Source organism: Zootoca vivipara, chromosome 12 (assembly GCF_965207765.1).
Source record: "Zootoca vivipara chromosome 12, rZooViv2.hap1.1, whole genome shotgun sequence".
Lineage (NCBI taxonomy): Eukaryota > Metazoa > Chordata > Lepidosauria > Squamata > Lacertidae > Zootoca > Zootoca vivipara.
The window spans coordinates 32,507,752-32,528,290 of record NC_142595.1 but is presented as its reverse complement, the minus strand read 5'-3'; the positions used below and the strand labels follow the sequence as shown (position 1 = coordinate 32,528,290).

The 20,539-nt window shown below is 41.5% G+C and overlaps 2 protein-coding genes across 2 annotated transcripts; one reads left to right on the top strand and one right to left on the bottom strand.

Annotated features, from left to right (window-relative positions):
- The first annotated feature begins 713 nt into the window (after positions 1 to 713).
- LOC118095442 (vomeronasal type-2 receptor 26-like) lies at positions 714 to 10,375 on the top strand. The gene is made up of 4 exons (XM_088654704.1): positions 714 to 928; positions 2,333 to 2,624; positions 7,901 to 8,027; positions 9,474 to 10,375. The coding sequence occupies exons 1-4, from the start codon at positions 714 to 716 to the stop codon at positions 10,373 to 10,375; spliced, it is 1,536 nt and encodes a 511-aa protein (XP_088510830.1).
- A 2,746-nt stretch (positions 10,376 to 13,121) lies between these two features.
- Positions 13,122 to 18,424, bottom strand: LOC118095441 (vomeronasal type-2 receptor 26-like). Its single transcript, XM_088654703.1, has 5 exons — positions 18,149 to 18,424; positions 15,695 to 16,555; positions 15,137 to 15,364; positions 14,860 to 14,986; positions 13,122 to 14,032 (listed from the first exon to the last, which is right to left on the bottom strand). Exons 2-5 carry the CDS (start codon positions 16,529 to 16,531, stop codon positions 13,122 to 13,124), a joined length of 2,103 nt encoding a protein of 700 aa, XP_088510829.1. The 5' UTR covers positions 16,532 to 16,555; positions 18,149 to 18,424.
- Positions 18,425 to 20,539: the final 2,115 nt, after the last annotated feature.

Below are 20,539 nucleotides of genomic sequence, written 5' to 3'. Positions count from 1 at the left end.
CTCTTTTTCCACATCTCCCACTCTAAAGAAGATACTTGTAGAACATCTTCTAAGCCCTCTAGTTTAGTGCTGCTGCTACGGAATGCCTATGAATCACAATTGTGAGCAATATGTTTGCATTTGTGAATGAGAATCTGCCAGGACTCCCTCTCATTCAAGGAGTTGAAGCACTCTTATTTTCAATCTTTCCATTTATAAAATCAATCAAAACTTTTAAAACATGAATCTTATATCTAGTCCCACACCAAAGACTTGTATTTCCATAGTTCCTTCCTTGCCATAGGCCAGTCCAAGCCCACCATGATTATTTCTGTTCAAATAGGTTCAAAACTTCTGCTAACACACAATAAATATAATCTTCTTCAAATCCACAGTCTCCTGTCTTTGGCTTGGGAATTACTTCACCTATTAATTATCATAAAGACTGTAATCAATTCTACTGCTTAAAATTAAAATCAAGAAATCATATAGTATGTGAAGGATGTCATAAATATACCTTCTTGCATTCAGAGAAAGATTTAGGCACCCGAAACAGGAACATAACTATGATTACTGATATTTGTGTTCAGGGATCTTGATTTCAGGTTTCTTAGAAAACTGTCTGAACATTCTGGTCAGGCCATTAAAATCATATTCCTTCTGGATAGTGTCATATATAAAAAGAAGAAGAACCTACAAATATAGAAGAATAATGAGCATTACTACTCAGCATAATGGCATTAGTGGTTTTGCTGCTGGTACTGCTTCTCCATATAACATCTGAAACTCACATTCGTATGTGCAGGGTCCAGCACCCACCTCAGCCTGTTCACAAATACTATCAGAATGGAGAATTCATTATTGGTGTCATTGCTTCTCAAAGTTTCATTCTGTCTAGCTCAATAGACTTCACTGAACAGCCGCCTCCAACATTGAATGAAGACTTAATGTGAGGAAGTGCTGACTTTTTTAATTTAAAAAATCCAATTCCTTCCTTTCCTTTTGTCCCCTTTCTTTTCTTTTGGGAGGGGAGGTATTGCAGTAAGATCAGTTTTTGGAGCATCAGGCTCCCAGTAGTGAATTATGGTGTTAGATTGTAATAATGCTAAAACAATTAAGGAAAAGGGACCCCTCACCGTTAAGTCCATTTGCAGACAACTCTGGGGCTGCGGCGCTCATCTCGCTTTACTGGACGAGGGAGCCGGCGTTTGTGTGCAGACAGCTTCCGGGTAATGTACCAGAGCAGCGCACGGAAACACCATTTACCTTCCCACCAGAGCAGTACCTATTTATCTACTTGCACTTGATGTGCGTTCGAACTGCTAGGTGGGCAGGAGCTGGGACCGAGCAACGGGAGCTCGCCCCATCGCGGGGATTCGAACTGCCAACCTTCTGATCAGCAAGCCCTAGGCTCAGTGGTTTAGACCACAGCGCCACCCGCATCCCACTAATACAATTAAATCAATGCAAAAAAGAGGGGGGGAGAAACTGATTTAATTTTATATGGCCACAGAAGTCACCTTATGCCTGATAATGATGGGTCCATGGCACTGGCTTTGGCCTCATATTAATGCTCAATGGAGGGGGATCCAATTAATCATTGGAATGGAGTAGCTATGCTAGAACTGTTTAAAGCACTATCTTATCCTATTTTATCAATTCCTGCATGTCACCAAGTTCCTCCAATTCACTTACACATTGTCCCATCTTACACCTTCCTTTCTCACCTTATGCATTCATCCTCTGTAAATATTCCTTCCTATGCTGTAGAAAGTAAATGAGATTGCTTCACAATTTGTTTCTTTAGTTTGATCAAAATAATAGGAATCTATCAGCCAATGGAAGTGTGATATTATTTAATTAAATTATATTAGTTCCTCCATCCTCTGTTTTATTTCCTCTTCTTGTACAAATCTGTTGAATTAAACTTTTTATTTTGTTACAAATATGTATAAATACCTGTCTATGAAAGGTAAATAAAAAGAGCAAAAGGTAAGACATTGGGTGATGAATCCTGAAAGAATGTTATCAGTAGAAAGAGTATTGTATTAGAATACCATTGCAAAGAGTGGATATGTTTGAAACTGCATTAAATCACATTTTCAAATTGATTTCAAACGCATGGATCATTTTAGTGCATTCTACTCTAAATAGGACTTTACCAGAGATGTATCAGTGTTGCATTTTTAATTATAAACAGTGATATTGTCAGCTGTTTAATATTTTTGTACAGTAATTTGCATTCAAATAAGCCTCTATACTGAAATAATCCTGGTGATGAATAGGCAGATCAGAGTGGCATCTTCTTGTTCTTCTTATATCCTTCTGATACACAATGAAACTATCATTCTAGTATAGTACCTAATAATTACCAACACATCCTGGCCTTGGCCTTCTCGGTAAAGGAGATCAATGAAAACCCTCAGCTCTTACCCAATATCACCTTGGGCTTCCACATTTATGACAGCTATTTCAATGCCAAGGCGACCTATCATGCCACTATACTACTTACGTCAACTCTGGAGAAATTTGTCCCCAATTACATATGCAATATTCAGAATAATCTAATAGCCGTTATTGGGGGACTGGACTCCGAAATCTCCCTTCATGTGGCAAATGCCTTGGATATTTACAAGATTCCACAGGTAGGATGTACATGTGTGTTGATATTGTTGATATTATTGCCATTGCTTTTTTTTCTGGGGGGACACAGGGGGATGCATGCCGCTAAACATTTTTTGAATCCAAGTTTGGCCTCATTGAAGGGCATTATTTCAATATGAGTAGGAAAATGAGAGTACCCCTAAACATATTTTTTTTAAAGCACTATTATTTTTATTAAGCTCAATTTATGTGCATGACACCTTAGTAAGAACAGATATGGCAGGTTCCCACCCCAAGGCAACTAAAATACTGTATATTCCGGCATATAAGATGACTGGGTGTATAAGACAACCCACAACTTTTCCAGTTAAAATATAGAGGTTGGGATACACTCGCTGTATAAGAAATACGACCCGGCGTATAAGACGACCCCCACCTTTTGAGAAGATTTTCCTGGGTTAAAAAGTAGTCTTATACCAGGAACATACAGTATAACAAAATAGAGCAGGGAAGCAACAGAGCAAATAGTGAAATGGTAGCATAGATAATAGGTAGAGGATTAATATGTGAGTATTAGAGTAACACATACTTTGGTTTAGTTGCAGTAAGTAAATGGAATGGGGCAGTGGTTCCAAGTCACTGACAATTGCTATGGATCTTGGCAAACCACTTAATAGTTTTTCTGTGTTGTGTGCCAATTGTAATATTCTGTGTTGTGTTATATTTAATTGTACAGACGCACCACCAAACCCCTGAATGCAGCTTGTGGCCACTTGGACTAAGACAGGCATCCCCAAACTTTGGCCCTCCAGATGTTTTGAACTACAATTCCCATCTTCACCAACCACTGGTCCTATTAGCTAGGGATCATGGGAGTTCTAGGCCAAAACATCTGGAGGGTGCAGTTTGGGGATGCCTGGACTAAGGGATAGGTAGTTCAAAGGTATATAACCAGAAATGTCCAAATCAAGAGATTCAGGTTCAGGCAAAACATCTGAGAATGTCTTGTTGGATAGCTACGCAACCCCTTCAAAAATACGTAGAAAAACAATTTCCAGTCTACATCTAATTTACAGTTTGATGATAAGGACAATTGACATAAGTTACTGCAGAAATATAAGCATCTTATTTTCCATTTCCACTTTCCATTTATCTTTAGCTAACATACAGCCCTGCTCCAGTGATGAATGATAAAACTCCAGGCCTTCCCTTCTACCAGATGGTCCCTAATGAAGCCATTCAGTATATAGGGATTCTTTCTTTACTTCTGCATTTTGGGTGGACATGGATTGGGCTTGTTGTTATGGATACCTCAGATGGAGAAAGATTTGTGCAAACTGTAGTTCCACTGTTTTCCCAGAATGGGGTCTGTTTTGCTTTCATAAAAAGAATTCCAATATTGACTTTTGTTGCTGACATTAAGAATGTGCTAGAAGAGGGCGCAGAAATACATGATGAAGTGATGGGCAGCAAAGCCAATGTATTGGTTGCCTATGGGGAATCTTATTCCTTGGCATTTTTTAGATTTCTTCCATATATATCACAACAAGAACACAAGTCAAGTAAATCCAAAGGTAAAGTCTGGATAGGAACGGCGCAGGTAGAACATACTTCATTTGTTTTTCAAAAGTCATGGGATGATGAACTCTTCTACGGTGCTGTCGCCTTCAGAATTCACTCTAATGATGTCCCACGGTTTCATGAGTTTGTTGAGAGCATAAATCCATTCAGCAGGGCAGGAGATGGTTTTATCTGGGACTTCTGGCAAAATGCCTTTGGCTGTGGGTTTCCAATGCATGCTCTGGATGAGGAGAAGTGGGACTTTTGCACTGGGAAGGAGAAGCTGGAGAGCCTCCCTCATTCTTTTTTTGAAATGAGCATGACTGGCCATAGCTACAGCATCTACAATGCTGTCTATGTTGTCGCCAATGCTTTGCATAAAATGTCCTTCACTAGACTCAAGCGAAGTGCAGTGATGGAGGAAGATGGACTGAAACATCAAAAACGACTGTCATTGCAGGTAAGTAACTTAAAGTTTTCTTGTAGACGAGCAGAATATTTTGAATGAAATAATAGGTCATAATGTGCAAACAAAATGTTTGCTAAGTTCTTTATGATCTCACATTTTCATCTTAATTCTAGCTCCCGCAATCCAGAATGAAGGGGGGGGGGAGTTCATATTTCATTCAGCAATCTTGTCTCTTCTTCCTGGGGCCTATGAGGTTAACATCAGCCCAGATCATACTGCTGCAGCTTTGGCTCACATTGTATCACCTCCTGTGTTGTTTAGTGCAGTGATGGACAGACTCCATCTTCCCACATCTTCACAGCAATGAACTAGTGTTATTTCAATAGCTTAAATTGGTGAACGGGTTGGTGAAATGTGCACAGCTATTCAAAGTACAGTGGTGCCTCGCTAGATGAAATTAATTCGTTCCACGGGTCTTTTCTTATAGCGAAAAATTCGTCTAGCGAATCCCATAGGAATGCATTGAATTTTTTTTTGAATTTTTTTTTTGCCCATAGGAATGCATTAATTGAATTTCAATGCATTCCTATGGGAAACCGTGATTCGCTAGGCGAATTCTTCGTAAAATGCATTCGTCTAGCGAGGCAAGCTCCACTCGAAAAATCCTATCGTTAAGCAGCAATTTCGTTAAGCAGGGCATTCGTTAAGCGAGGCACCACTGTATTTCAAACTATTTAGTTTGAAAGATCCAACCCCATCACTCAGGAAAAACCCCATGATCAGGAAAAAATGTTCAAGCATTAATGGGTTTAAACAACAACACAGACTTTTGACTGTGACCTACATTGTGAGGTTGCTTTATTTTGACAACTGCTACCAATGTTCTTTGGTATCCCTTTCAATGTAGCTCCATCATTTCCTGAGAAGTATCTCATTTAACAACAGCGTGGGGGAAATGGTTTCCTTTGACAATAACAGTTTGTAGCTGGATTTGATGTTACCAACTGGGTTAATTCTGGAGACGAACCTGTAGTGAAAGTTGGGAGGATGGATCCCAAGTCTCACCTAGGCCCAGTGTTTACCATCAATGAAGATGCCATAACATGGCACATTTGGTTTAACCAGGTAAGATTCACCAGTCAGCAATTTGGTATCTATTCTTTAAAACTTGTAGGAGAAGAAGGTCACTGTCTTTGTGTATGTATGTGTGTCTCTGTGTACTTTTAAAATTTTGCTAAATAAGGGCAAATTCCAAAAAAGGTAATTACAGTGGTACCTCTACTTACGAATTTAATGCGTTCCAAACGCACATTTGTAAGTCGAAAAAAATTGTAAGTTGAATCCCATAGGAATGCATTGGGAGAAAAAATTCGTAAGTAGAAGCAACCCTATCTAAAAATTCGTAAGTAGAAAAAAATCCTATCTAAACCACATCCAAGATGGCGGACGGAGCTCCATTCCTAAGTAGAAACATTTGTAAGTAGAGTTATTCGTAAGTAGAGGTACTACTGTAATGTGAATAGAAACACAAGAAATGTATGGAAACTTATATCAACTAATAATAACAATAAACCTTTTTATTGTCACTACACCACCTGTGTACAGTGAAATTAAACAAGCCCCCCCCCATACATTCAGTCTTGTTCGCACTTTGTGTGCTTGTCGGAAGTCAATTGCACCACTATTTCTTTTTTATTCAGCAGCCCAACAGCCCATGGATAAAAGCTGTTCTTTAACCTGTTGGTGTGGCTGACTATACTTCTGTATCTCCTGCCCAAAGGTAGGAGATTAAAGATGTGCTGGCTGGGGTGTGAGTCATCCCTGAGAATTTTTTCTCACTCTCCTGAGGCAGTGGTCTCCTGCGATGTCATCTAGTGAACTCAGGGGACAGCCCATGATATCATGTGCTGTATTCATCACCCTCTGTAGGGACTTCCTGTCGGTGGCTGTCAAACCAGCGTACCACACTGTAATATAGTATGAAAGGACACTTTCTATTGTTGACCGGTAGAAAGAGATCAGCAATTTTTTGTTTGACATTGTTCTTACGCAAGACCCTGAGGAAATGGTGTCTCTGTTGGGCCTTTCTAACCACCTGGGTTGTATTGATTTTCCAGGTGAGGTCTTCACTAAGGTAAACTCCCAGGAATTTAAAGGAAGAGTCTCTCTCCACACAGCACTCCCCCTGATATACAACGGGGCTAGTTCCCCTCTCTTGCTACGAAAGTCCAACACCATCTCCTTTGTCTTACTGATATTTAGGTGCAAGTTGTTCTCTAGGCACCATGTTGAGACTTTTTTAACCTCCTCCCTATACGCTGATTCATCTCCACCTGTAATTGGACCCATTATGGTGGTATCATCTGCAAACTTAATAATTACAGGGGATGGATTGGATGAAATGCAGTCATATGTATACAATGAGTACAGGTAGGGACTCAGCACACATCCCTGTGGGGTGCCAGTGCTGAGCTTCAGAGAGGTAGATGTAGCAGGCCCAATCCTCACTATTTGTGTGTGATCCCTCAGAAAGTCTTTAATCCAATCACAGATGGTGGAAGAAAGGTCCAGGTCCATCAGCTTTTAAATAAGAATGCCTGGAAGGATGGTATTAAAAGCCGAGCTATAATCAATAAGCAGCATTCTGACATAATTCGCCGGTCTCTCGAGATGACTCGCTGCAAGGTGATAAGCTGTGGCTATGGTATCATCTGTTGACCTATTTCTCCTATAAGTGAAATGGTGTTCATCAAAATCCGGTGGAAAACATGTCTTAAGGTGTTGAAGAACCAGTCTCTGAAAGCATTTCATCACTACAGATGTTGATGCCATGGGTCTGTAGTCATTTAGGGAGTTAATTGCTGTTTCTTTGGGACTGGGACAATGGTGGCTGCTTTCAAACATGATGGTACACAAGCAGCCTGCAGGGAGATGTTAAAAATCTTTGTCAGGACCTCTGCTAATTGATCAGCGCAGTTTTTTACAACTGACCATTGGAAAATTATTATTTATTTTAAATATATGATGGGCCTCAGCTGTTTTATCCCAAAAGTAGCACAGTACAGTGGTACCTCGGTTTGTGACCGCAATCTGTTTCATGGAGGCAGTCGCTCGCTGAAGACATACTCCTGCACATGTGCGCGCTGCGCAGATTGCATCTGCGCATCCGACGTCGTGGAACCCGGATGTAAACACTTTCAGGTCCATGGCAGTTGCTCGCCGAAGCTGTCACTTGCCGAGGTAGGTGTAAACCGAGGTTTTACTGTAGTATGGGATGAAGCCATGAAAAAATGAATCCCATGGATGTATGCACGTCCAGTAAAAGTCTTCTTTATTTTTTATGACTAGACACAACCTCTTTCTGTATGTACTGAAAGTTGCCATCCTGGTTCCAGCAAGAAAGTGAAGGAGGGGGAGCCATTTTGCTGTTATGATTGCATCCCATGTCCAGAAGGGAAGATTTCAGCTCAGGATGGTAAGAAATAGAGATTGGATGCAACCCGACATAGCATACAAACTTGTTTTGTTTTATTCTGTTTGGACTGGATGTGAACCTACAGAAGAATAAAAAATAATTTGTAATGTATCTCTGGAGAACCATGTATATTATATTACTCATATTCAAATAGCCTTCATTGGGTGTTCAGCCAGGATACATGAACGCAAACAGGTATATGGAGATAGGCATGTGCAATATCCCTTCCCCCGAAATATCACTAGCCACACCTCCTCCACTCCTGACTTTTGTGTGATCAAAAGAAAAGTCTGAAGGAGCCTTGTCAGTCCATTTGCCAGAACATGTTTATAAGCCTCCTTGTGAAGAGGAGCTCTGATAAGGCCCCATTCCTGATCACGAGGATACCGGTACTTGTAAGCATACCAACAAATGCATGTACACATCACTAGAATGGGATGAATTGAGTTTTTCCCATTTCATGTTGGTTTCTCAGATATACACTAACAAGTCTATTACTACAGCTGTGCATGTGATTCAGCTGACCCACACCTGGCAGATTTGGGGTGTTCTGGGTGTCACTCAACTTGGCTTGAGACAGCTTTGGATTGTTGAAGGTTGGTGACCCAGAATAACCCAGGGCTGCCTGAAGGAAAGGCTTAAGGCAGGAAGGAAAGGCAGGAGTTAGAGGGGAAGAAGGAGATACTGCATAAATAAAGTAGGCTGGATCTACTTGGCCGTTCATGTATTCCCCAGTGAAGGTAGGAGTGGGACGGGATGGAGAAGGAGTTGGAATTTGGGGTGCAGGCTTTCTCATTTAGCTTCTCTTTCCTGGCTATTATCTCCCTCTTCATGCTCACCGCCCCACCCCTTGATGCAATACCAAGCAGAATGAAATCCTTCACTTAGGAACTGGTAAGCAAGTGATTCCACCCTACAGGGTTTGGGTTGCTCCTCCTTCCTATGAGTCATCCCTTCCAGGGAGGTACTTGTGCAAGAGGAATAATATGCTCCATGCAAATCAGATCCTTTACTAAGTTGAAGATTGAATCCTACATACTGCTCCTTCACTAGGGGCTTCTCTGTTCGGAGCACCCTTGTTAAGAAGCTGAACACCACAGGATTGAACCTTCCTGCTCTCAGTGCGATGATGTCTACTCCCTATATCTCTTTTACACACACAAACACATTATTCTTTTGGCTGTAAGCTACCTCAACTCATTTAAATATAAGTGTTAGGTATAAATAATAAACTCATTATGAACTTGTATCTTGAAAAAGCTACACTTAGAAAACTGGACCTCTATCACCTATCTCTTATCTATCGATCTATCGATCTGTATCTATCTATCTATCTATCTATCTATCTATCTATCTATCTATCTATCTATCTATCTATCTATCTATCTATCTATCTTTGGTGAGATGTGTACCACTTTAATCAAAGGGAAATAACTTTTTTTCCAGATATGAGTGATTGTCATGAATGCACAGATGAGAATTATCCAAACAAAAACAGAGATTGGTGTATTCCCAAGAATGTAAGTTACCTGACATTTGAAGAACCTTTGGGGTTCACTTTAGCATGTTTGTCTCTTTCATTTTGTTTGATCACAGCTCTGGTCCTGGTGACCTTTATGAAGCACCATGACACCCCTATTGTCAAAGCCAACAACCGGGACCTCACCTACATTCTCCTGATCTCCCTCCTACTCTGCTTCATTTGTGCATTGCTATTCATTGGCAAACCTTGGAAGGTGACATGTCTCCTCCGGCAAACTGCTTTTGGCATCATTTTCTCACTGGCTGTTTCTTGTGTGCTGGCAAAAACCATCACAGTTGTCCTGGCTTTCATGGCCACTAAGCCAGGATCGAGGGTGAAGAAATGGATTGGGAAAAGCCTTGCCTATTCCATTGTGATCTCCTGTTCTGTCATTCAAGCAGGCACCTGCCTTGTGTGGCTGGCAACCAATCCTCCATTCCCAAATGTTGACATGCACTCTGTGTCTGATGAAATTATACTAGAATGTAATGAGGGGTCTGTGACTATGTTTTACTGTGTTCTTGGCTACATGGGCTTCCTGGCCACTGTCAGTTTCACTGTAGCTTTCTTTGCCAGGAAGTTACCTGACAGTTTCAATGAAGCAAAGTTTATCACTTTCAGTATGCTGGTCTTCTGTAGCGTTTGGTTATCTTTTGTTCCAACTTACTTGAGCACTAAAGGGAAATACATGGTAGCAGTGGAGATCTTTTCTATCTTAACCTCTAGTGCTGGGCTGCTGGGCTGTATCTTTTCTCCAAAATGTTACATTATTTTGTTGAGGCCTGAGCTGAATGATAGGGGCCTGCTAATAAGAAGAAAGTCTTAAAGAATGTACTTGTCTGTGTCTTGTTTATTGCCTATGATACAGTGGTGTTTGTTGCATTTATATAATGTATTATCATGTGTTGCTGTAAGAAACAGCTTTATGTATCTCTACCAACTCACATTCCTCAAGACTCTTTTTCAAATTCTTCATGAATTTCATAAATTCCTCAGACTTTTTAAACCTTTGGATTTGAGTTAAATGCATTGTCGGATAAGTCAGACATATAATGCCCTCATCCAATGTATGTATTTATTTCTTTATTGCATGAAATTTATATACTGTTTGATCATAAAAACCTCAAAGCTAGGGCTCACACTCATCTGCTATTTCAATAGTAGCACTTCCCATAGAGTCCTGAACAAAACTGGAAGAAGTGGTTACCTCTGCCAGTACACCAACCCAAACTCTGCCAGCTTCCATGGATAAACTGACAGATGCTTTCAGCTAAAGCATCCATGGCAGATGGATATCCAACCTCTGCTTAAAAACCTCCAATGAAGGAAACTCCATAACCTCAGAAAGGAGTCCATTCCAGTGTCAAACAATTCCTATTGTCAGAAAGCTCTTCCTGATGTTGAGTCAGAAACTCATTTCTTGTAATTCGAATCCATCGGATTGAGTCCTTTCAGTGCATCTGGATCTTTGTAAGTGTTACATTTGTCCCAACTGAAATTCGTTTTCCAAATGTGGACCCAGTTCTCCAATCTATGAAGGCCATCTTGAATCCTAATTAGCTACCCCTCTCAGTTGGGTGTTGTGACGGATTGATCTTAGTTTAAGGGTTTGGGAATATCTCCAGGGTGTTAAGAGTTAAGTTACCCTCTCTCCGTTAGAGTGACAGTTGGCTGCAGAGAGGCGGGACATTCCGCTCTTTAAAAGGAGGCAGCAGCCATTGGTCAGGAGGAGAGGGCGGGGGAGAGTGGTGACTGGAAGCAGAGGGTGTGGGGCCAGGGTAGTGGTGGTTAGGAGAGAACAAGTAGGAATTACAGTTATACATCTGAATGAAGAAAGCATACTGTAAACAAATGAAATACTGAAACAGTTATGTTATATAATAAATAAAGCTTAGTTCTTGTTGTGCTAAGAAATATCGTCGACTGTTTGATCCAGCAGGGTGGGCGGGCTCAAAAGGTGGTGAACTCGAAGAAAGGGACACTATGACTGACAAGGTGATAAGTCAGGTCCTTGAGTCAGCCAAAAGAGGGGTGAAGGGACGAAAAAGCTCAGGAGTGCCAATTGTTGCCCTGTGTGCTGAGGTAACAGTAACAGGGAGGGACCCTAAGTGAGGGAAGCCCTGGACTGAAGGCAAAAAGGAGCTTTATTCCCAGTAACCCAGAGCCAAGCTTGCAACTGGCCACGGTAGCTGGATAGGTGTTCCCTTGTTGTTAAGAGACCCTTAGAGAAAAGGGAAATTCCTAATTTAGGCGGACCTCAAGAGTCTGATGTAGAAGGGAGTTTAAGAAGGTCCCGATCTTCACCACAGAGAAATAATGACCGCTTCCCCAACATAAAGGGGAGGCACATTTTGCGCAGTCGCGTGCAGCCATCCCTGGGATCCCTGAGGCAGTCCTGGAAGTTTGGAGGCTGGCACTGCCTACCTGAGGCTGGAGGCTGGAGTCGCCTCCCACTCAGTCAGCCGACCAATCCGGCCGAAGGGAGGCGTGCCAGGGGGATCGGCCAGGTAGGATCAGGTAGGCTTACCTGCACACAAAGAAGAGGAGCCATTCTTTGGAAGCAGCCGACGGATTCAGAGCTTTCCCACCCTCCACTCCCTAACTTTATGCTTGCTTTACAGGTTATTTACTTCCACAGGCTTCTTGCGTTTCAGGTTTTTCTTCCACAGGCGTACACGCACGCAGGCGCTGCTACGACCGGTCGCTGTTAAAGGGCTGGAAAGGACTTTCCCTGCATCGGCAGGTTTCGCCTTTCCTGTAGCAATTCGTCACAACTTTGGCGGATGCAGGCCTTGGGCGGAATCCTTTAGTCATTTACATAAAGGGGAGGGGCGTGGGGGCGGTGACCCCCCCGCCCTATTGTGGCGGCAATAACAGGGTTCCCGTAATCGGGCCTCAAGGGGGGGGCATTTGGCGATGCCACTTGGCTGATTATTGCCCTCCCCTTCCAGCGGCGGCGATTGGGGGGGCGGGCTACCTGCTTGAACATATGTTATCCAGAGTTAGCCCAACCCCCACTAATGCTGGACAACCCTGAAGATCACCCCACCCCCGGCTGGGGGCTGGGATGAATATACGCCCAATGCCTGCGCCAAGGTCTTCCTACATCTGAATTTTAATAAAGTTGTGGCCAATTTTAATCCAATAAATACGTGGTCCTGTGTCATTATTCCACTCGGGAGACTGGGGGGGACTCCGCCTGACTGCGCAAAAGACAACAGAGGGAATTTGAGAGTCAGAGGGGTGGTCCGTCGCAGGTGTCACCTGCAAATTTGATGAACATCCCTTAATTCCCTCATCCAAGACATTTATAAAAATGATGGGCACCAATGGAGACAGAAAAGAACCCTGTGGCACCCCAGTTGTCACTTGCTGCTAAGGAAACATCCACAGGGAGACAAGAATGGCTTCCAGTATTCAATAGCAATCACGTGACAATAATATTATATTGTATTACTGTATTATGAAAGGAAATGTAATTTGTGGGTTTCCTAGGAAACGTTTGATTCAGTCTTCACCTTAAAATTTGCAACAATGTGGAGAAAACCGCCCAAAAAACACAAAATGGACAATTACATTCTTTGAGGTTTTCTCCTGATCAGCTGTTCCTTGTTGTTCAGCTCAGGTCTCAAGACAATTATGTAACATTTTGGGGAAAAGATGCAACCCAGCAGTCCAGCACTGGAAGTTAAAATAGAGAAGATCTCCACTGCCACCATGTATTTTCCCTTTGTGCTCAGGTAGGAAGGAATAAATGATAACCAAACACTGCAAAAGACAAACATGCTAAAAGAGATGAACTTGGCTTCATTGAAACTGCCAGGTAACTTTCTGGCAAGAAAAGCCACAGTGAAACTGACAAATGCCAGGAATCCCATGTAGCCCAAGACACAGTAAAACATAGTTACAGAACCCTCATTACATTGTAGAACAATTTCTGAAGTGAAGGAGTGCATGTCAACATCTGGGAATGGGGGAGAGGTTGCAAGCCAAACAGTGCAGATAAGTGCTTGGATGAGGGAACAGGAAAGAACAATGCAGCTGGCTAGACTCTTTCCCACCCACTTCCTCATTTTGGATCCAGGTTTGGTGGCCATGAAAGCCAGAACTACCGTGATGGTTTTTGCCAGCACACAAGCAACAGCCAATGAGAAGATGATGCCAAAAGCACTTTGTCGGAAGAGACACATCACCATATGGGGTTCTCCAATAAACAGAAATACACAAAGGAAGCAAAGCAGGAGTGAGATGAGGAGAGTATAGGTGAGATCCCGGTTGTTGGCTTTGACAATGGGAGTATTGTGGTGTTTTATAAATGTTGCAAGCACTAGAGTTGTGATCATAGAAGATGAAAGTGCTAAAGAGGCTAAACAGAGGCCCAAAGGTTCTTCATAAGACAAGAACCTGACATCCTTCAGAATACATTGGTCTTGCCTTTTGTTTGGATATTTTTCATCTGTGCATTTATGACAATCCCTTGCATCTGAAATAAAGGATGGAATCTTTGTGTAGCTAGAAATTACAGCATCATGTAATATTTTAATGTCTTAGGTACTTGTCCCCACAGTCCGAAGATGGTGAGGCTCACAGCACTGACTGCATCAAGGAATCTCATTTCTCCATTGGTCACAGCTTTGGATGTAGCAAAAATCCAGCATGTCTCTGTTTCTCACTTCTCAGCCTTCTGCATGCCTCCAGCTCAGTTCTCACACACCACATTGGCTATGATTCTCTATCTACCTGCCAGGTGAGGTGCAGGAAGGCCCAATCATTTGCTCAGAAGGCACCATCACTTAGTTGCAGCTCTTGTAATTCAGATGGGAGTCTGAATATTTTAGGATGGGGGTCATAGTGCCCAGCACAGCCATTGCCTAGTCAAAGGGATGCTTATGAAGGTGCTTAAGTGACAAACTAAGGACATTATCTTACAATTGCTCAGTTTTCAATGGAATCTTTCAATGCACCATGACCTCCAAACCCACAACAATATTCAAGACTAATCTCAGGTATATTACAATGTTTAAATGTCTGATTTAAAAAGGTATCAAGACACTACAACCATATGTTTTTGAATGTTTCATTAGAAATTATCCACTGGTGCACAAAAGAAAGCCAGGACTAAGAATCTATTGAAGGAAATCAAGCTCAACTCTGTTGAGGGAGAGAATTGACTGGTTTTGAAAGGCATGAAAAAGTGTTTCTTCAGCTGATATTCTGCTGCTCAAAAAGAAACCCAAGTCTCAATGTCCAATTAATTAAAATGAAGCTGAGCTGCCTCTGTCTGGTAATGCTGTATATTACATTTTTTACCTTTCTGGTCTGAAATCTTTCCTCCTGGGCATGGAATGCAATCGTAGCAGCAAGATGGCTCGCCTTCCTTCACTTTCTTCCAAGAACCAGGGTAACAACTCTTACTGCACACAGATAGAGGCTGTGCCTAATGTGTAAATGAAATGGGTTAATGATAATCTTGATGATAAATATTTTGGAACCCTTAGAATCCAGGGGAATTTTTGCAAGTTAGACAACAATCACAAAAAGCAGTATTTCATAGGGGCAGCACAGTATTATCCAAAACTTTCTGTACCTGGTTAAATCCCCTGTGCCATCTTATAGCATCCTCATTGACGGTGAATGCTTGGTCTGGAGGAGCTTGGGGATCCAGCCTCCCAACTTTCACTCTATGAAAGGATTGGTTTGTGGGGGAAATCCAATTCATGACATCAAAACCAGCTGCTAACTCCCCATTCTGGTCAAAGGAAACTTCTTCCCCTGCACTATTGTTAAATGAGACACTTTTCATAAACCGGTGGAGCTGAATTGAAATGGAATGAGCAAGAATTAGAAAATTCTGCAACTTGTATGCAAGATGATAAAAGTGAAATAGATTCCATGTTTGCAAAGTTTCCCAAATAGAACATATTTTGAATGCTATTTTCATTAAAATGCACATTTTGGGGCTCACATACCCCCCTAATATATGTTACTTTTTTGTTTGACTGGAGAACAACATTGTAAAATTAGAATAATTTCAGATTTCAGAAGAAGGTTGCATTAAACTTTCTGTATTAGTTTGGGAAGTGTGGATTTGTATGCATTAAAATTTACACAGAATGAATTTCCCTCCATATCTAATATTCATTACCTGCCAAAGGCATTGGCCCTGACATTTCTGCATGCCCCTGTTCTTTATTTCACTGTGTTTGAGACTAGATGAGGACATAGCATGTAAAGCATGGGCCATAACATAGACAGCATTGTAGATACTGTAGCTGTGGGAGGTAATGCTCATTTCAAAAAAAGACGCAGGAAGACTCTCCAGCTTCTCCTCCCCAGTGCAAATGTCACCATCTATCTTGCCTACATCTGTACTGGGGAATACACAACCAAAAGCCTGTTGCCAGAAGTTCTTGATAAAACCATCTGCTGTGGTGCTGGATGGGGTTTTGCTTCTAACAAATTCTTGAAATCCTGGTAGATGATTGGAGTGAATTGTAAATGAGAGAGATCCATGGATTATTTCTGTATCCCAAGTCCTCTGATACACCATTGACGTGAGGTCCATCTGGGCTGTTATTATCCACACTATACCTTTTGACTTCTCCTTCATATGTTCTTGTCCTGACAGATATGGAAACCATCTCAAGAACACAATCCCATAGGATTCTCCATATGCCACCACTACACTGGCTTTACTGTCTATGATTTTGTCATGTATTTTGCCTCCCTTGTTAAACATGTCATTAATATCAGTTACAACTGTAACTGTTTGGCTTCTTTCTATGAAGGCAAAGCAGATACCACTCTGAGAAAAAGGTGGAACCACACTTTGCACAAATCTTTCTCCATTGTTGTTATCCATAGTTAGGAGTCCAATCCATGTCCACCTGAAATGCAGAAGCAAAGAAAGAATCCCTGCAAACTGAATGTTTTCTCTGGGCACCATCTGGTAGAATGGGATGCCTGGCGTTTTGTCATTCATCACTGGGGCAGGCCCATAGATGAGCTAAAGAAAAGAGCAGAGAGGAAAGAATGGGATTGTATTGTTATGACTTTGGGAGAGGAAGTAGGTTGTATGCCTACATACATAAGACCTCATATAAAAAGGGTCTTAACTGCTAGAACAAGCAAGTGTTGAAATATAAGGAAGAATTCAAATGGTTAAATAGCCGGACAGGCTTCTTGATAACAGCCCTCTAAATATGGGTTGTTGAGGTAAGAAAGGGTCTGTGTCTAATTACAAATGGGTGTGTTCCCTTCCCTCAGCTCATTGGAAGTTAGTTAGAAATGACCAAGGACAAAGCTGAGTTTGAAGAAGAAGAGAAGAGTTTGGATTTGATATCCCGCTTTATCACTACCCAAAGGAGTCTCAAAGTGGCTAACAATCTCCTTTCCCCTCCCCCCCCACAACACTCTGTGAGGTGAGTGGGGCTGAGAGACTTCAGAGAAGTGTGACTAGCCCAAGGGCACCCAGCAGCTGCATGTGGAGGAGTGGAGACGCAAACCCGGTTCCCCAGATTACAAGTCTACCGCTCTTAACCACTACACCACACTGGCTCTCCAGTTGGTGTGTGTGTGTGTGTGTGTGTGTGTGTGTGTGTGTGTGTGTGTGTGTGTGTGTGTAAGCTAGAAGGTAGAAGTTGGAAATAGTAGCCTGATATGCCAGAGAAAGATAGCCATGCTTGATTTCTTTTTGAATCATAGTCTGTGAGTATAAGAAAAGTAAGATCCCTTTGGGGTGTTAATGAATCCAAGACTGCAGCTATGGGAGAAGCAAGAGCCTTTTGGTGTGTTAATGCTGGGAACCTCTCCATCATAGGCTCAGGTTATATATATGCATAAGCAAACCATATATCATAAAGACTCCACAGTCTCCACTGTACCCAATTTCAAGGGAAACACAAACCCTGGGTAAGTGCCTAGAACCCCTTGGATCCCTAAATGCTTAGAGAGTGGGGTGGCAGGCAACTGTATGTTAGAAAGTCCTACTCAGAGTAGACCTTTTGAAATGAATGAATCTCAGTTATACATATGCATTAACTTCAATGGTTTAATATAAGGGGGGCAAGTGTTGAATACCACCTATAGACAGAAAGTTCAAAGACAAAATGCACCCACATTTTGTCAATAATATTTTCAGCAAACTTGCAATGTTAGTGGCTTTTCCTTTCAGCAGAGATTCCTGTGGCTGAGCCAGCCAACATCTCAGTAGCATAAATAACAACTAGGGATTTTTCTTTTAGTAATTTAAGAATGAGCAGAGAGGTTTTATTTCACAGCTAATATTTGACATTTATAGGATGGAATGACCATGGATTTATATTATTCTCTGTATATTCAAATAATAATAATTAATAATGATGAAAAAGTACTAAAAACTGTATAATAACAAATAGTGCTTCTTTCTGGGGATACTCAATGGTACATAGGGAAACCTTTCTCTCACATCATGTTAAAAGTGTGACATTGCCTGTAACAATCTCATGCTGAGTACTGGCATCTTTTATTCTTAAACGAAGAAGAAGTAATGCATAGAACAACACACACACACACACACAGAGAGAGAGAGAGAGAGACACAAAAAAGAGACCCAGCATACCTGTGGAATCTTGTAAATATCCACAAGTATTGCTACTTGAAGTGAGGTTGGCGGGTCCAGTCCCCCAATGACCCCAATCAGGTTAGTTTGGACATCACAGTTGTAATTTGGAACAAAAACTCCCAGGGTGCATATTAGTAGTATTGTAGCATGGTAGGTCCACTTCTCAGTGAAATAGCTGTCATAGATGTGGAAGCCCAAGGTGACATTTCGTAAGAGCTGAGGGTTTTCATTGATCTCTTTTACTGCAAATGCCAAGGCCAGGATGTGCTGATAATTCTTAGGTACTGCACTGGAAGGTAAGTCGTATTCTGAATCATAAGGAACCACCACATGTTGTAAAAAGTATTGCAAATGTTATAAATATAATGTATTCTATACATAGCTGCCAAGTTTTCCCTTTTCTCGCGAGGAAGCCTATTCAGCATAAGGGAAAATCCCTTAAAAAAAAGGGATAACTTGGCAGCTATGATTCTATATCTCATCTCATTATTCATATTTATATAAAAGCTTTCTTGAGGTAACCTTACCTTTAGGTGGTCCATACAAATTTTAAAACTACAACAACCAAATATTACCATTGTTCATCATAACATATACTTTCCTATTCTTTATCATTAAAGTAGCAATTCAGAACAGAGTGTCCCAAAATAAACAGTATGATTTAAGATCTTTAGGATATTATATTTCATACAAATGTCAGAACACATCTCAGTTGTTTCTTTGGATAGTATATTACCTTTCAAAACAAATAATTCATGGAATGACGATTAAGACTGATAACAAATAATAGTTTTAAAATATTTTAGTTAAGGCCTTACACAAGCTCTTCAGGCAAAGGTGATGGGGGTTTTTCAGTGAAGGTGATTGCACTGGAGATGATGAAAGTATGGGAAGCGATAGCTCCAATGATTAGGTCTCCTGACTGGTGGTACTCATGAAGTGGAGGGTGTGGATCATCAGCCATGCACTTAATGATGTGAGCTTTGCTTACCATGTGAGGAAGCAGTACCAGAAGCAAGATGAACAATAACAGCATTGTGGGCAGAAATGTTTTCTCTAGATGCAGATTTCTTATTTTTAACTCAAAATGCTCAGGACAAAAATATATAGGGTCAGAAATCAGACTGACAGCTTCTTGTCTAATAGTCTTAAGTCCTAACCTCAGTCCTAGATTTCTGGAGGGTATATTTATACAATTATTCAAAAACTGTGCTATTAGTTTTTCTGGAATCCACAGTAAACTGCACTGTAGTGTTGGAAAGTAGCTGTGTTAATTAGAGTCCTTGGATAATTAAAGAGGGAAGTAGTCACCAATTCAACAAGGAGCATTCCATGTGGAATTGCTGGAGACATGTTTTTCATGTCTGAAATTAACTTTTTCTTTCAATCCGTTAAGGATCTCAAGGAGCACCTGAATTGGCTGTGACAAACATGAAATTTGTCCAGAGCCAGGAAAAAATGAGGTGTTTGATCATGGGATTGTCCTGCTGCAGAACAGGGGTACCCAAAGTGAATCCTCCAGAAGTTGTTAGACTGCCCAAACTCCATCATAACTGACCACAGACCAGGCAGACAGAGGTTGAAGGGAATTTGATTCCAAAACCTACTGAGCACAAGACATTGTTTATGCCTGTTTCAGGACACAATCAGTGGCTTGAGGTTGATGCTCATTGGAACAGGTATGGCAGAGAGGCCAACCATAGGTGTAAATGGAACTAATGAAAAGCAGAGCCAAAGTTAGTGGCCAGGACGATCAATTCTATTTGAATACAGAATCGGGGGCCAACACTAAAGGTAAGAGCTGTACCTTGGTTTGCGACCGCCTCTGTTTGCGACCACTTTGGTTTTTGACCACTGCGGACCTGGAAGTGTTTACATCCGGGTTCCGTGGTGCTGGATGCACAGAAGTGATCTGCTCAATGTGCACATGCGCAGAAGCATTATATTGGTGCTTCGTGCATGCGCAGAAGCGTGCCTCGGGGAGCAACCGATTTGGGGCGCAACCGGCTCCGCGGAACGGATTGTGGTCGCAAACTGAGGTATGACTGTATACATACAGCTAAATAACATCATATGAACTGCACATCTGCCAACAGAACATTTTCCTCTTTTGTGTTGCCCAGGCAAATGCATTATGTGATCCAACAAATAACAAGACTGTACAGTGATGATGTGATAAAAGCAGGCAAATCTTTATTGACTGCAGCAGGCAAGGTGAGGGTTGGCATGGCCTTGGGTCCCAGAATCAGTTCATCATTCCACAAACCATGTAATATAAGTTGCTGAATTGCAACCTATTACCAAACTTAAAACCATGGAGAGACCTGGTCTGAACAGAGACATTGGATTCTTCTCTCATTATACACAACAAAGCTATTTTTAGCAATT